The sequence below is a fragment of the Mirounga angustirostris genome, unplaced genomic scaffold (genome assembly GCF_029215605.1).
Source record: "Mirounga angustirostris isolate CCGP_5_RB_7025 unplaced genomic scaffold, mMirAng1.0.hap1 SCAF_2, whole genome shotgun sequence".
NCBI lineage: Eukaryota > Metazoa > Chordata > Mammalia > Carnivora > Phocidae > Mirounga > Mirounga angustirostris.
The window spans coordinates 16,033,888-16,051,636 of record NW_026991710.1 but is presented as its reverse complement, the minus strand read 5'-3'; the positions used below and the strand labels follow the sequence as shown (position 1 = coordinate 16,051,636).

At 41.9% G+C, this 17,749-nt stretch overlaps 1 protein-coding gene across 6 annotated transcripts in view; it reads right to left on the bottom strand.

Annotated features, from left to right (window-relative positions):
* The window catches only part of SLIT2 (slit guidance ligand 2), a 365,106-nt gene extending 353,223 nt beyond the window's left edge, over positions 1 to 11,883 (bottom strand). For 5 of the 6 annotated variants that reach the window (XR_010409316.1, XR_010409317.1, XM_045881403.3 and 2 more), the window contains exons 1-3: positions 9,819 to 11,883; positions 7,022 to 7,093; positions 5,794 to 5,865 (exon numbers count right to left, since the gene is read on the bottom strand). Coding sequence is in view for 4 of the 6 variants with exons in the window: in XM_045881403.3 (XP_045737359.1) it covers positions 5,794 to 5,865; positions 7,022 to 7,093; positions 9,819 to 9,997 (323 nt within the window). In the remaining 2 variants the exon portion in view is untranslated. The remainder of the gene's footprint in view (positions 1 to 5,793; positions 5,866 to 7,021; positions 7,094 to 9,818) is intronic. The other variant, XM_045881405.3, reaches the window with a different exon arrangement.
* Between the last annotated feature and the right edge of the window lie 5,866 nt (positions 11,884 to 17,749).

The window sequence follows — 17,749 nt, the reverse complement described above, 5'->3', positions numbered from 1 at the left end:
GCTCCAGAACTACCCACCTGCATCCAAAGTAGACGGATACTGCAAAGATGACAATCAGATAATTTTTTTATAAATGTTCTCGTAAAGTAATATTCCAAATGCATCAATACCAAATCATCCCCATTGTTACCAAACTGTCATTCTGAAAGCATTCTCGCCAATATTGCCTGCAGTCCGGCAGATATAAATTGCTTTGAAAAAAGATAAGAGCAATATATAAAAGTCCATGCAGAAAAAGCTCTCCTTCCACGTCAAGTTGTGAAATTCCGTCTAGCAGGCATAATTCAAGCAGAAAGGTATCCAACATGAATGAAAGACAGAATTCAATGTAAAATATTTGACATTCACTGCTTCCGCAAATACATTGTAACAGTGCAAACTAAAATACTCATTTCAGAGGAGGTATAAAGGACACAGCATCCAGCAAACACTGTCACAAAGGATGAGCCCAAAACAGATGTGGGAAAAATAAACAGCCTTGCTGCTGCAGAATGTATAAAATGGTCCACAAAGAGCAAACAGGCCTTCTTGCCACTGTTCAACTTCAAGACCCATAAAAAACGATGCATGAGAAACCCTCTCAAGATGGACTGAATGTTCTGCTAAACTTTCCATGATGCACGTGCATTAAAGCCTTCTATGATCAGTCAGTGTAAATTAAAATAGTCCAGTATCGCTTATAAGCAAATGAGAATAATTCACATTTAATAGATATTGCAGATTAAGTGATACACACTTGATCATCTACGGCAATTTCATCTCATGCAGGGTATATACTCGGCCCCTGTGAGTAAGTTTGATATGTTCTTGAAAGACAAAGTGTATTTCCCAAGAAAATAACCGCTGTGATTTTAAACTTGGTAGTATAAAGCAGCCAGAGAACAATTCTTTTGAGATGAGCTTGCATTCTTTTCCAAGGAGATTAGCACTGTTGGTTTGCCCTTACTTTAAGAAAAGGAATGTGTTATGTGTTGCCTGTAAACTTGTAGGATTAGTCAGAAGAGGGATTCTCTACATCCTTGATGAACAGGGGATAAGTGGTGCTTTCCTTCAGACCTGTTCCACAAAATATTCTCTACTTGAATTCATGTGTAGAGACCTACAACAAAATTCCTAGAGCACCGTAATTGCTCCACCTCCCACTGGCTGTCACATGCTTATGAATGGTGTGTGCACACAGGAGAACTAATTCAGCACCACATAAAAAAAAAAAGTAATGTGTCCTTTAGATATCCTCTCCTGGGAGTGCAGTGTTTGGTCAAATGTAGGTTCTGATGTAAAGGGATTTAGACTTTTCTAAACTAAAATGAGTATATTTTTTATATCTCCTTGATAGAAACTTGAAAATGTCTTAGTGGACAGCTTTCTTTTCCAGGATTCCCTACATGGCGTCATCATAATACTTCAGGACTCATTTTTTAAAGAAAAAAGCGTATCAAATGACATAGTAGGCAAAATATAATTTCAAATCTAAGGATACTAAGACTTGGAGAATTGAATGCAATACTTGTCTTAAAAGAACATCCTCACATGTTATCGTTATGAAAAGAAAACCAGTCCAAGCCTCTGCCTGAATCACCTACTGTAATTTCCTTATCATAGGGTATAAGATGATAGTAAAATTAAAGCAAAGCCTGATATCCAAGATTTTCTATGGTATACTATTGGTTTTCATTAACATAATTTAGGAATATCAGCATTTTATTTCGCATATAAGTGTTCCACTGCATTTAGGACTTAATGTCCTAACATTTTTTTGACCACCTTAAACAGTTTCAAAACTTTCTCATACTCATGCTTTTGTGTTAGGAAGGAATCCATAAATACAGATGATTTTCACTAGTGGAAACTGAAGTGGCCTGGGTCTCCTTAAAAGGCCATAAATAGAACTTTAATGACTGCAGCATAATCCCATAAACTATAAGTGAGCAACAGAATTTTTTACACCAGCCCACAAATGTTCTGGGCCCCAATGTGATTTTTTTGATTTTTTTTTTTTTTAACTCTCAAAGACATTACGCACCAGCCAAGAATTACTTTGAATTAACAATTTTGCATGGAGACTTTATTGCAGATATACACAGGTATCTTCTCTGAAGGATAAAGGAGTATATGCCATAAATGTTCCAATTCTTTCTTGTAGTTTATTTGTAGTTTGTTTTCCTTAATGAATTTCCATTGAATTAACTAGTTACTTAACTAAATTAGATTTCAGTTGAACACTTCGATTAAACAAATGGGAGACCTCCTAATACATCTACATGAGGCACATTTCTCAAGGCTTCATTTTATTCCCAGATAAGCAGGTACTACTAGCAACACAGAGTATGGAAATCTGCCACCGCACATGTTAGGTCTGGGAGTATAGTACGAAACTGTCAAAACAGGAAGTAATGTGTGGTCATGGTGTGTAAGTGTGATTAAGATATACTCCTTTTACAGTGAATCATAACCACATTCTGGTGATGATCCTATTATCTGACGTTGTTTTCCACACAATAGAAAGGAGGGAGGGAAGAGAAGGGGAGGGAGTGTGGAAGGAGGAAGTTTTTTGGTTTTTTGTTTTCTTTCTTTTAGGAGGAAGGTTTTTAATATCCATCTATTTCTTGACATTTGACTGATAACCCTGTATTTCACTGATTCTTTGAAGTGCAAAAATAAATCCTTCTTTTTGTAGCAATAATGCTTTGATTTACAATAAATGACTTTCTCATTCTAAGCTAAAATTAAATTCAATCTAACAACAGCCTCATCTGTTTCTTACAGATTAAAAGTTGGATTTCTAAAAGGGCACAGATCTTATCTTCTGTTTTCAGACTTGTCTTCTTTCTCTAGACCAAACTAAAACTCTATCAACATAAAACAAAAAGAAAAAAACTTATAATTTTGAAATGTTCACAAAATATCACTTTGGAATTGTTTTAATTTTATCATTTTAAAATGAAAAATACTTAGAACCACAAATTACACACAAATAAAACTAATATTTTTATTTTTTGTTCTTCACACAAAGAATGAAAATTACGTTACTATAAATATTATATGAATGGCATTTGTAACATAAGCCTGCATTTACACACCTTTTCATTATTTAGAATTTGAATTTAAAAATGCACGTCTAAATTGTTAAAAATCGTATGAGCTTGCACAATATCTGATTAGTTAAAAGTTAATTCATTGATCACTTCCTGTTCCTTACATTGTCTCTTGAAACTTTTTGGGAAAAAAAGGCAAATTTTTGTGATGTTGATGACCACCTACTAAAATAAGAATATATGCCCATAGGCCATAGTAATTTGCTATGGAATCCCCTGGTTAGCTTTTTTATTTTTATTTTTTAAATAATATACTGAACAAAATTTATAATAGTTTATTTCATGACAACTTGAATGCATTCTTTAACACAACTGCCCTACCATTTAATGTATTTAAAAAAAAAATAAATATTTGAAAAGTGTATCCACAATGTTCCTAAGAAATGGTTTTGAATTCCAGAGTCCCAAGGAGATGAATTGGCTGTCAGATAACAATGTGCTTCCATCAGATGGACTTGGCAGTTGTAAACAAAAGGAATTTTCTCAGCTTTTCCTCACAAATATGAAATATTTGCTTTCGGCCAACAGCTGGGGTGATTTAAAGAAGTCCTGCATATATATTAGTTTCCATTCAAAATTACAAATCCTCCTCCCACTCTGAAACATCTGACTGCATCTTAGTATAACTGAAAATTGTTCTGAGATAAAGTGACATTCTCAGGAGAAGTAAAAGTCAAAAAATAGTACCTACTTACAACTCTAATCAAATTTCAGATCACAAGCCATCTGGTTAATAATTTTTAGAAAAAAGTAATTTGTTCAAATGATATTTGAAGTGACTTGAAAAACAATGAGAAAGTTTGGTCTGTTCTAGCATTTCTGAAAATATTTAAAACTACAATATAACCCAAATAGAGACAGCACGAAAAGTCACTGAAATACCTCCAACTGGATGTTGCTTAAGAATATATATACAGGGAGCCTGGGTGGCTCAGTCCTTAAGTGTCTGCCTTTGGCTCAGGTCATGATCTCAGGGTCCTGGGATCAAGTCCCACATTGGGCTCCCTGCTGGGCGGGAAGCCTGCTTCTCCCTCTCCCACTCCCCCTGCTTGTGTTCCCTCTCTTGCTGTGTCTCCCTCTGTCAAGTAAGTAAATAAAATCTTTAAAATATATATATATACATATGCATATATGTATATATTTCCATATGATAACTAAAAATTGTTCATGAAAAAATGTTATGTTTGAATTATAATTTTAAATTATCTATTCATCTTACCAAATATTTAAATTATATTGATACTTTGTAAATAGATGAATTAAAAACACCTTTACAAGATACTCAATAGGAATTAACTATTCATAAAAGCCTATGAAAGTAATCAAAGTATATTTTCAGAGTATTTTCATAAACTAAGAGACAGGTTATGAACTTATGAACTTTGTAATGAACTTAACCAAATGTTTACCTTGTTTTTACTTCTCTCTGAAAATTAGCTCAAAGTAGTGACTTTCCATTTATTTTGAATTCCACAGATATATTCCCTATATTGTAATATTTATCATGGACAAAATTTTACAGTAAAATAGACACCTCTGGGTTTAATTTTACTTGTGGTGATAAAAATGGAGCCTATATATTTACAAATGTCTTAGAAGTTGACAAGCCATTTTTTTTCTACTTACAATTACACAGAATTAACTTTTGCCCTTGGGCCTAGTGAATCTGAGTATGTGCTATGCCTAAAATGAACTTCATATTTCATTATTTTAAATAAAATTTTTATTTTTACCTAAAGTGCCTATTAAAGCAGGCATGGAAATTGTTGCTACTTTTAATAGAGCTGTTATTTGCCCTTGAAATGCAAACTTATTAAACTTGAGTTATCAAGACATATGAGACATGTAATTCATACTTCAAATTACAAAGTGTGTAATTTATTTTAATTATTGCAGACAAAAGATTTTGTCCTTTGTAGATGTATACTGTAGATATAAATTAAAAATGGCCCTCAAGTAGTATATTCCAATCCGTGAGATTTTGTGTCTGAAAAAACAAAATATATTTTAAAATCTGAAGTCCATATGATCTTCTTGGGAAGAAAAAAAAAATTCGACGTTAAAATGACCATGTTTTGATAATATAATTCTTGCTTCCATTTCTACTAATCTTTAAATTCTTTTTCCAGGAGAAATATTTAGAAAGCTACTATAAAATAATGAAAGTTGTGAATAGCTGTTACTAACAACATTCACCACAAGTGATAAATATCAAAAAGCAAATTTGTATCACTAAGAATTTAAAATATGTCCTCAAATGTCACTTAATGACACACAAAGCAACAGCATGAAAATTAAAATAAATACTAGTAAACTTTTCTTTTCCAGAATATACTATAAATGCAAATAAAATCACTACCTTTCTTCCTATAAAAGCAAATAAAAAACTAGATAGACCATAAGGAAAACATGTACCTCTCTAAGTACCAAATAAAGCAATGGCTATTCACAAGGAAATCAATGTCTCAGGAAAGGAAGTCTGTTTGTTTGTTTTTTATCTTTATTAAAATTTAGTACCATTTGTGCAAAATTCCACAATTTCTAATTGTAAGTTAGCCTGAAAGCCACTTGTTCGACCTCTTGTTTCTGTAAAACGTTCAAAGACTAAGACATGAAATTGAAGACATGGCCCTTGAAATTCAAGTATTTTTTAAAAATACAGTTATGTCGTCATAACTTTGGAATTAAAAATACTTACAGTCTCTCCAGTTCTTTAAGATCCTGGAATGCTCCTCTTTCAATGGTGCTAATCTTATTCTCCATAAGCTGACTGAAATGCAAAGTATAATAGGGTCTTAATGTTACCACTCCCCATCTGAGCGAGTTTCAGTTCAGCAACTGAAAACTTGTAACCTCTTTCCCTTTATAAAATTAAGCAATGCTCTGGTTTGAGAATTAATAGCAAATTTAATGATGATATATTTGAGAGAAATCACAGAGGGCAAACAGCATCCACAGCACAAAACTTCGATAGAAAATACTAATGTAGTTTCTCACAAAATTTACCAGTCAAAACTCTGAACCTCCCACTACAGTTATCCTGAGGAGCAACCCATGACACTGCAGTTTTGATAGCTATTTTTGGTAAACTGATTTTGGACTGAGTTCTTAACTGAAAGAATCAATATACAGCATGTCACCATACACATACTTTAATTCACTTATGGATATACATCAGAAATTGGAAGATTTCATAATGGTCAAAATGTGTCCTTTAAAAGATCAACACCCAACACACAGTGATCAAAAGTATATGTTCATTGCAATGTAAATATTTACAAATCTGTGGGTAAAAACAGTTTTACATTACATTGAATCTCCAGTGATGGTTCCCTCACAACAAATTTTACCCACTAATTAAAGAAGTAATCATAGTGCAACAATATTATAAAAACTACAGAAATGTAAAATACAATAAACAATTCAAAATATGACCAGTGTATTTTTAAGGAGAAACATTTGCCATCAAAAACTGCAGGAAAGTTGGATTGCTTGATTTTAATGTTAGAAATTACATCTAAGCGTTGTTTGCTAGAAAAGTTAAATGCAGACCCACTTAAATTCTTTCTTAATCTCAAATCCTTAAAGTGTATCAAATGTCTCACATTACTTATTCATATTGTGAAAGCAATTATTCTACACGTTTATATGCATAAGGCACTTAGGGTATGGTATAGCAAACATTTGAGGTCATTTCTATAATATTGTTTCAATGGCAAGCATCCAACCTTAAAATAAAAGCCTACATTTTCATCAAAAGCTGTAACACAATGATAAACCAAAAAAAGAGAAAGGAAACCAAAACCTTTTAAAATTTTATGTTTCTGTCATTGGGACAGTTTTTCAATCTGAGACCAGTAACAGTACAAAATATTCAACCTTAAGAACAAAAGAAAATTCTTCAAAATACAGAAGAACATACTTACAGGACTCTTAGGTGTCGAAGACCAGCAAAATCTGTCTTGGTAATCCGTGTGATGTTATTTCCATTCAAATCCCTAAGAAAAAACAAGAAAATGAAATTTCCATCTTATTTCTATCAAGATCTAGTTAAACAAAGAAAAATAAAAATTTAATAAGAACTTTAAAGTCAAAGATCAGTTCCAGTTACTGAAGTAGTTTGCAAAGTAAAAGAGAAAAAGAGAGAAGGAAGTAGTAAGCTTTGAAATATACATATGTATATATATATATTAATGATTCTTAGCAAGTTTACAGAGTCCTTGCTTACTGGCATCTGACAAGAACACGAAGTGATTATGTTATCAGAAGTCCTCTTTTGTGTCTGTAGGGGAGTGCTTTCAATTTTTGTTTTTATGAGAATGTGTTTATTAATTTCACAAGTATTCTGCTAAGTTAACTATTATTGTTAGGCACACCCCGAAGAAGTTCCCCTCAGGAAGTTAAGAAGAACAATTTTCTAATACTACCCAGGAAGAAATTTTTAAAAATTCAGAACCCTATCCTTAGGTGGCAGGGTGGCTAAACTTCCTAAGGCAAAAAAAACCCTTACATTGCCATCAAAAGAACTGCACTTCAAAGACTTGCATTTACAGGCATTTACCTTCCAACAATTCTATGTTTGTATGAAAACTAAACTCTTCATTTGCAGCTCAGGGAACCCCGCTGTGATGGTAAAGTCAAAACTACTAGCGGGGGCAATAATGGAAATAGATTCAGGCCCTGACATTTTTGTTCGGATTTCAGCACCACGTTTCCTTCAAGTCACCACCCCCTTTTCTGGCATCTTAGGTCAAGATCTAAACTTGCCCTGGTTCCAATCATTTCAAGTAAAACCAGGCTGTGTTGCGGTTTGAATGTTCGCCTTCACGGAAGTAAGTTTTCTTTTACCTCTGAGTAGAAAACACCATCTTGGAAATTTGTATGCAAAGTGCTTATTTTGTCAATGATAGAATTCTATAAGCTAGCACTGAGTATACTATTTTCTGAAAACTGTATTGATCCCTCATAGGGATATTTTTTTTTCAAAGACCCGAAACTCAATTACTATTTTGTTCTGAGTGCATTCCCTTTTTGTTGAGTAAGACATGTTAGTGCCTAAACTTTTAACTGTTTTTAAACAGCACGAAAGGACAAGTGCTAACACAGAATTCTGCATTGCTTTCTCCCCAACCCACTCTCCATGCCTAGCAAAGTACCACCAAGTTGTTCCTACAATTGTTGGAGTCTTTTATGGGCTATTTGACATAACATGAATCCCTACCCACAGCTCCAGACAAATGTGGTAGATCACATTTTGACAAGACACCCTTGGTAGGGCCCCAACTAGCCCAGCGCTAGAGGGAGTTGAAGTGGGGGGCAGGCCAGAGAGGCTGGGGGTGTGGGAGACATTTGCAAAGGAAGAAAGGGCTCAACTCTGGCCTTTAAACTGAGGGAGAACGAATTGGGTTAGATAAGAAGAGCGACTCGAGGCGCTGCGGGCCGCGCCGGTGGAGACGTGCGGGTCCCAGCGGGTCCCCTCCGCGGCGCGCAACCCTAACTCCCGGGGGGCGCCGAGGTCGCGGTAGCAGAGTCGGGGTGCGCTTGCCCCCGCCGCCCTCGCCCGGCGCACGCCCGGCCCACGCGCAAGGGCGAGTGGAGCGCGCCCAGGGCGCTCGGGCAACGCGGGGCGGCGGCCTCGGCGTTCACAAAGGGAATGGCCTCCATGCTCCACTTCCCTGAACTCGGGAAGCGCCCCACAAGGAGCGCGTGGGCCGTCAACACGGGGTCTGCGATTACTTCTTCATTAGAGATTCGCAGAGACAGGGAGGCGGGGATGTCTGCGGGCAGCAGAGCGCGAAGAAGGGAAGGAAGGAGAACTGAGGCCACGTGAATGGGCGCAGAAACTGCCAGAAAGGTGCACGGGAGCCCTAGGGCTCAGCAGGAAGGGCCGGGGGGTGGGCAGCGGAGGGCCGCAGGGTCGCCTTAGCAGTCGGACCCCGCTCGGCTGGTTCGAGTTAGAGAGGCAGCCCTAACTTAGCCTACACGGGGGGAAAAGGTCCTCCTCTTCAGTCACCGGTTCCGACACGTCTCCTGGGGCGGGCCGCCGCCGCCTCCTCCCTGGGGACGTGGGGGACGGGGGGAAGAGTCGCGGGGGCGGCGTGCGGCGACCGAGCGAGCTGCCTAGGTCCTGGGGCATCCTTCCCTCTGAGGCCTGCAGAAGCTCCCCCGGGCGGACCCAGGCGCCCCATGATCCCTTCTCTTCACCCCCTCCGTCCCCAGGAGGGTGACACTAAGCCGGGGAGCAGAGGTTTCTCCCTTCTGAGTCCCCTCCGCCAATCTCCCCCCGCGCCACCCCGCGCCGACAAAAGCTGGGATTTGGCCCTGAAATCGACCCGCCAGTGTTGGCAACCGCAAGGTGACTCCGTTTACACAGTCTGGGGAACAAAGTCGCGTCTCCCTTGCCCGGGGCACTAGCGAGTACTTGTCCCCCACGTCCCCGGCTCTCCAAGCCCCAGAGAAGTATCCTGCCCTGGGATGCAAGTGTGGGAAGAAGGGACCAAGCACAGCTGCCAGCGGGCCCGCCCCTCCTTGGGCAGCGGCCCCTCCCTGTGCAGCGCCCTCCTGTCCTTCGCCCTCCCAGGGAGTTCTAGCCCAGGATGCGCGTGCAAGAGAGCTACCCAGGCACATGTCCCTGTGCCGTTTGATCCCTCCAGTCTCGACGAAGGGGATGCGCGCGACCCAGTGTGTTGGGGGGGGGGGGGCGGTGGAAGATCCCATACTCACAGTCTCTCAGTGTTGCGGGGGATATTCCTGGGCACGCTGCGCAGCGCCAGCCCGTGACAGTCCACTGTGCTGCCCGAGCAGGAGCACTGCGCCGGGCACGCCTGCGGCGCCACCTCGTTCAGGATCACCAGCACTAACCCCAGCGACAGGGACAGCGTCTGCCAGCCGACGCCACGCATCTTCCCCCGCCGCCTCCTCGCTCGCCGGCGCGGGGGGTTCCTCTTTAGCTCGTTGCTCCGCGCGAATCGCGCTGTGTCTGAGGCCCAGTATCTGGCGCGGGGCTAGGAACCCAGCGTGTCCGGGTAAATGTACACAAAATAATATGGAAGTAACAGTAATAATATTCAGGGCAGTAGAGCTGACACAGGTACGCGCCTCCCACCTCCCCTCCACCCTCCTCCAGCAGGGCAGGCGCTCCTCCGGCAACTTTAGGTCCTGAAGATCAATCGGCCAGGCCAAGGCTACAAGGAGACCCCAAAGCTGCGGTGAGATCACGCGTCGTCTGTCTCAGAAAGATCAACTTGGCGGTAAAAGAGCTGCGGATGCAGGGGCCGGTTGCGCGGAAAAGGGAGTGCTCCGATTCCACTGACCCCCTCTGCAAATCCGATTCCAGTAGGGAGGCTAGGAGACAAGAGAGGTGCTCAGTAGAAATGGTGGCCTCGATCAAAGTGGGCTCTCCGAAGCTAGAAGGCGCAAGAGCCCAGCGGGCGGGGAGCGGAGCGCGCCGGACGACTGGGCATGGCGCGCGGGGGCGCACGGGGCGGGGGCGCAGTCCGGGGGGCGCGGGGCGGTGCTGCGGGGCTCTGGCGCCGCTCACTCGCGCGGCCTCCCGACAGCCTGCGGCTCTTCCGCAACCCCGACAGATCCTCGCCGTCTCCCGACAGCCGAGGGCGGTTTGCAAACACACATGCACTTCACCGAAGGACGTCTCGGCAATCCCGCCTCTTGCCCAGCGTCCTTGGCGACGCTCCGCACCAGGGCCTTTCCCGAGGTCACGCAGAAAAGACAAAGGGCAATGGGGCCGCCGCAGCCAGCAGCAATATCCACTAGTCACCACCCCGACAGAGGAAATCCAAGAGGCCAAGTTGAGGACCAGAGCTCCTCAGAGGATTGAGTCGGGGCTGGCTGGCAGGCAGGCCAGAAGGAGTGCAAAGGCCAAAGTGGAGGTGTCCGGGTCTTGGGTCCTGCCCGGGAGGGGGATGACGAGGTGGCAGTGGGCCGGTGGGATCCGCTACTCCGAGGAGAGCCCAGGAGGCGGCTGAATGGCAGTCCTGTGTGCGCGCGTGTCAGCCCCTCGCGTCTCCCGGATACGCCGCAGCTCCGCAGCAGACACCTGATGGCAAAGGTGGACGAAACCAGAGCAGGCTCCTAGGCGGACGCAGCCCCTCGGCCGCCCCCCGGACAGCCGCCCGCAAGTGAGCCCTCCTTCTCAAAGTGCAGGAACTTTTCCCAGGCTTTGAATCCTGTCCCCCACGGCCACGGTGGCAGTCTTCCCGCCGACGTCGCGACGCCGCCCGGCTCCCGGTGCTGCACCTGACTCGGCGGCCGCAGTCCAGGACAGCCGGTCTCCTTCCAGCCCTTTCCCCTCTCCTGGCTGCTTTCCGCGCCTCCTTCTCTAGGGAGGGAAGTGGCGGAGGGGGAAAGCGGCGACAGGCAGCGGGGACTCGGTGGCTCTGCTGGCTCCCGAGCTCCTGGCAAGTGTCTAAACAATAGGACGGACGCAGCAGCCCTGGTCTCGCTCGGCTGCGGGAAGGTGGGTTGTTGTTGTAACTGGAGTTGTTCGCTCGGGCCGCCTGGCCCTGGGCGCAGCCAAACAAAAACCCGACCCGCGCCTCCGGAGCCGGCGTCGGGCCCCCGGACGCTCCCCTTTCTCTTCAGCACTCCCGCCGTGCTCGGAACGCTTGGCAGCTCCCGCCTGCGCCCGGGAGCCACAGCGCTCCCATCGCTCGCCGCTGCCGCCGCCGCCGCTTTTTTAACCACCGTCTGCGGCAGCTACCGCCGCCGCCACCGCTGCTGCCGGCCTCCGCGTGCGCACGCTCCCCAAATAAATAAGCCCAAGTCAGAAGTTAAGCCGGCGCCGGCCTTATATACCCGGCGGAGCCCCCACCCCTCGGCCCCGCCCCGCGCCGCCCGGCCCCGCCCACTGGCTGCGCGCGGGGCGCCCGCACCTCGCCGGGGAGAGGTGAGGCCCCGGCCGCCAGCGCCAGGCGGGGGCGGCGGCGGCGGCGGCGGCGGCGGGCGGCGCGTTCCCGCGCGCCCGGGCTCGCGCCTTCGCTCCCTCGCTCCCTCGCTCCCACGCCCCGACAAAGTTTGCCCGAGGAAGGAGGTTCCCGGGCTCCCGCCCCCAGCTGCAGGGCCCGGGAGGTGCCCCAGCCTCTGGGGGGGTTGTTCGCCGCGGAGGAACGGGGAGGGGGCGGCTTTGAACGCGACTCATAAATAAATAGCGCTGCCAGTGCCTTTGCTGCAGCTTTTGCCTCGATCCTGAGGGGCTGCTCAGTGTGTTTGCAGCGCAGCAAGAGAGAGCCCGAGAGATTGTGATTTAAAAAAAAAAAAAAAAAAAAATTCTACCGAAATAGATCTGCCTGCGCTCACAGACACACACATGTGTATTTTTGGGAGCTTAAAAGTTCAGAGTTTTTGCAAGTTTTCCAGCCTTCTCGCCAGCCTTCCCATCTCTGAGCCACCCCCTTCCGTTTAACCCTTTCTTTATAGTCCCACACTTAACACCAGGCTCAGTGGATGTCTTGGATATACAATATGCTCGCAAAACCCTAAGGGCTGGAATGTGTCTGTCTGATTTCACTCTCTTAGGAGGGAAAACTAAATCCCTAGCAACGCACATTGTAACCAGAAGGTTTCCTTTATTTAGGGGAAGATCTGGATTTTTTCCCCCCACTATGTTTTGAAGGAGAATTTCCTCGTTTCCTCTTGTCTTTTTAGTGTGATGGGTGTCTGGCAACTGCTACAACTCGCCTGCTCCCCACTACTCTCCCAGCAAAAACCAATGTGACTACTGAGTAATGATTACTAGAGGTGTCAGCTCCTTTGCTTGATTTTAAAGCCCCTCATCTCATTCTTCCTTGTCCCATTCCATCCTACTAAGCTTTCACAGGAAGTAGTGCGAGCCCCCAGCTTAATGCCAATCTCATAGTGTGATCATTATTTGTGTCATTATCTGTCATCCCCTTGAAAGCAAGAGGATCTGTCCAATTCACTTTTGTATTTCCAACATCTAACAATATGCCTACCACATAGTCGGCGCCCTGAAAATTGGCCCCTTTTTTCTTATCATAAGAATGTACTCAACCTGAAATTTCACGAATATCCCTATTAACTTTTTTTCCTACTTATATTTTCCAAAATGTCTTTTAATGAGACTATCTCTACCTATTCATTTTGCCGGGTCTGGAAATCCTAAGCTATTCTGAGGACATTTCCAAAGACAGGGGACCTATTAGATAACAAAACTGGAACTCTTTGGATTACTCATTTTAACGCCATAGATTTATGTTGCTCTGTTCTTTTAAAGACTTCGAAACATTTAACATTTATTAACTCATTTGTCCTTCTAGATTTTAGCTAAAAGGTCTGTTACGTAACTTCTTTAAGAAGGAAAAAGTGGAAGGCATACTCACATTTTCTTGTAAAGATAATGAGCTAAAGAATAAGTGCCTTGAATGACCAAGGATTCTTCCACCACCCTACACCAAACCCAGTGAATTTTCTTTAATCTGTACCCGTAAATTATGTGGTTGAAATATGTTTACTACCACACTAATTAATTTAATTTTATAACTCTGATACCTTGTCAGCAACAAGATGTATTTATGTTCAACTTTATCTACCACCTAGAATCATTATTCTGTATTTTAATTGCAAAAACATATCTTGCATTCCAATATTTGCAAATAATGCTATTTATATTGTTGCACCAACGAAAGTCATAAATGTGGGTTCAAGTTTGATTATTTGTCTGCTTCACTTTCCATTCTGTGTAAAGTCAAGAAAAGAACTGAAAATAACATTTGTAGCCACATGCCTTTTGGAACACATTTTTAAATTTGATGAACATTTATATTAGAAGTTATGTCCAAGGATTTCATGAAGAAGAAAAGGAAGACTGCAACTAATTCCTGAGCAACATGGCACATTAATTTCTCTGTGTTATCAACTTTTCAGTTAATAAAGGGAAATTTATACATGACTAGCCAGGTTTCTCATTTCTAAAGCTATTATTATAGTATCCTTCAGTATTATTGTAGTGTGTTTTTTGGAGGCCTTGCATCTTCAGTACCAGTAACTTCTAGGTCTTCATTTTCCTGGATTATGTTGTTCCCAAATGAGATTTGAATTTCTCTTTGACCGCGTTATACCCATCCTGAAGAAAGCCTTCTGTGGTGCCTCTTGTCACCACATGAGGTCTCCATAAATCCTGACCTGAATGAAACAGAAGTGGAAACCACTGGAGTCAACATTCAAGTCTCCTATTATCTTGAGGGGGAGAAAAAAAAAAAAAATCCAGTTGCTATGATAATTTGAAAACAATTTAGACAATTAAAACCTCATACAGTTAAAAAAAATAAAAAGCAAACATTCTCTCAATTTGCATTTTCTTTGGAGAAAAAAACTTTATGAAATTGGGACTTATGGAGGAAGGGAATAAGATAAAGAATTAGTGAAAAGGAGGTAAATATGAGTGAAAACAAAGATGATAACAGTAATAGCATTGATCAAATTCACGAAGTTAACAGAAAAATTACCTGTCTTTAACGGCTTTCATGCTACTATTTTCCATTGTTGCAAAACGTGCCCATGTTAATTTCCTGATTTTTCTTACAATATCTTTGCATTTGAAATACAGATATGGAACCCCAGAGTCAAAGAGATTGAGATTTAACTAAATATTTTTCCATGCATCCCAAGTGCCAAGCTATTTGTTGGAGTTAAAACCACAGTGTAGCTGTATATGGTTGCTATTTTACTTGTATTCAGGTGAGGACACTGGTCTTCAGTTAGGTCTGATTAAGTGGCAGAGCTGAAATCAGAACCTGAGTTCCCTGACCTCAAACTTCAATTGGTTCTCCTACACACAATGTCTAGAGACCCTCTGAAACTCTCAGGGATCAAGGAATCTATAATTCATCAGGTACTCTCAGCATTATACAGAAGATGTTCACATCTCTCCACACGGTCTATTTATGGTCATCTAAAAAGAGGAGGGGAGAGCTAGGGCCCACAGCAGCAGCACCCCAAGGATATTAATACCTGAAGAGCTTCTGGAGTTGGCTTAAACTTTGAGATGATTCTCTAGGGCAGTGTTCTCAGAGTATGGTTCCTGGACCAGAAGCATCAGAAAGGCCAGAGACTGTAGCTGGAAATGTAAATGTTCAGATCCCACCTCAGACCCACAGAATCAGAAACTCTGGGGGTGAAAGCCAGCAATCTGGTTCTAACAAGCCCTCCAAGTGGTTTTGATGCTCACTGAAATTTGAGAACCACTGATTTCTAGAGCTACTTTGTGGTTACATCTGAGCCACTTAAGTATAGAGAATTAAGCAGCACTGAGTGATGGACGGTGCCTGCTGAGCCGGCTTCCCCTTCTCTTTGCTGGGCATTTGACAACCGCACATTCCTGATAACCTCTAGGGGGCACCAAAATATTTTTATGTACAGCCCCACGGAGGCAACAAAGGCTTAGGCTCATTTTCCAAAGAAACGGCCTGAAGAAGGGGAAAGAGCTTCAATCTCAGCAAGCTGCCCTAAGTATTATGATTCAGCCAGTTAAAAAAATTTGCCATATTTATTTTTTTTCCAGTTTAATATTACATATTATGGAAATAATGATATCCACTGTTCGTGATTATGGTGAAGATTAAGATAGTATTTGTCAAACTGACACAGCACTGTGCCTGGCATAGACTGAAGTGTTCATTAAATAAAAAGCAGAATCACTTTGTTCATCCTTACTACTGCTATTACTAGGTAAATATTTCTAAAACATTGTATTGCTATTGTAAGACTAGATTAGGTATTTCCATTAACTATTACAATGATCAGGTAACTTCTTGTCCTGAGCTCTGGGAAACCCTGGGGCTATACTTTAAGAGTAGAAGAAAGACCATGGCCTGCCCCGGCCTACAGCATTGCATGAGTGAAAGAGTAGAGATGGATACAGTTAGTTTCAAGACACTTCTATCCCGGGGTGCCTGGGTGGCTCAGTTGGTTAAACGACTGCCTTCGGCTCAGGTAATGATCCCGGAGTCCAGGGATCGAGTCCCACATCGAGTCCCACATCGGGCTCCCTGCTCAGCGAGGAGCCTGCTTCTCCCTCTGCCCCTCCCCCACTCATGTATTCTCTCTCTCTCTCATTCTCACTCTCTCAAAATAAATAAATAAATCTTTAAAAAAAAAAAAAGACACTTCTATCCCATGATACCCTTTGAAGGCGTGAAGTTGGTTTTCCATTGCCATGATAAAATAACTTGTTGATGGTTTGGTAAAATTAAAATGAAAAGTCTAAAACCTGGATATGCTTCTAAGTGGGAATGCTTGGGAAGCTTTGGATATGTCCCTTAGATTTTTCTGGCCATAGTTTTTCTCATTTATATAATGTTGGGATTAGACCAGTTGAACCATAAACACTTCCCAGAGCTTAGTAATAATATATTTATTTTAAGTAATGTCTGTGTTCCAAACACTTAGCTCCTTTCAGCTCACAACAATCTGAGTTAGAGACTATTTTGATCCCCTATTTATACTTAAGAAAACGTGGATTCACAGGAACTCATTCAGTTGATCATGTTCTTAATAAGTGGCAAAGTAGAAATAAGAGTTCTGATCTGACACCCCAAATCTCATTTTATAAACATCACGATACACTGTTTCTCAAATTCTATCATTTAAGTATAGAGTGTAATGATTTGTTCTATATGTAATTAAGACCAAAATGTTTTAGGGGAGGTAAAGTTGGAGTAAAGAGGCATTTGAACATTAAATATATAATATACTTGGGCAAGAACAACAACAAAAAAATAAAAGGAATAGTTAATACTCAATGATGCAGGTTAAAAAAACACGTTAACATTGAAGAGCCCAAAGGAAAATATACAGAAACATTTTAATGGTTTTATGAGGTTAAAATAAATTTGCAAGAATTTAACCATCAAGGGAAAAGGAAATACTATTGTAAATGATTTTTAGTTGCCTGATCTTTTGACTCTACTAAGTCTAAAAATGTGCCTCCTGGATTTTCATGAAAGAAAAAAAAAAAATCTTCCTGTGTTACTTGGAACGAAGGGAGAGAAACCCCTCACAACTTCTGCAGGCTCCTGCTCATTTAAAAAAAGTTAACCTTCCTGCTATGGGGTCATAATATCAGGCTAAAATTACAAAGAATTTGCTCTAGTCTAACATAAACTCAAAATAAAATATTTTCAAATCCCAACGCTAAATATTATAATTTTAGATAATAATACTCTGATTAGCAGAGGCTATTCATAACCACCATTAGAAAATTGTAGTTCAAGGTATATGGCTGCCTCGTGGCCAAAAAAGCCATTTTCTCAGAGAAAGAGTCACATTAGTGTCTTAGTTGAAGAGTTAGCAAACTTTTTCTGTAAAGAAACAGTAAGTATTTTAGGCTTTGCAAGCCAATGGGCAAAATTAAGGATATTATGCAGATTCCAATATAATAAAGAGAAAACAAATTTCCACAAATGTTTTACTGATGTAATTAAATATATAACAATTGGTTATAATTGTTTTTGTAATATAGATCTACTTAATGGGAATTATGGAATTATTTTTAGAGGGATAACATTTCATTTAATTGGGGTCCAAGTAAGTATTTCCTATCATCAAATCAACTGCTAAGTTTAATATACAAAAATCGTTTTTAGCTCACTGACAATAAAAAATATGTGACAGGTCCA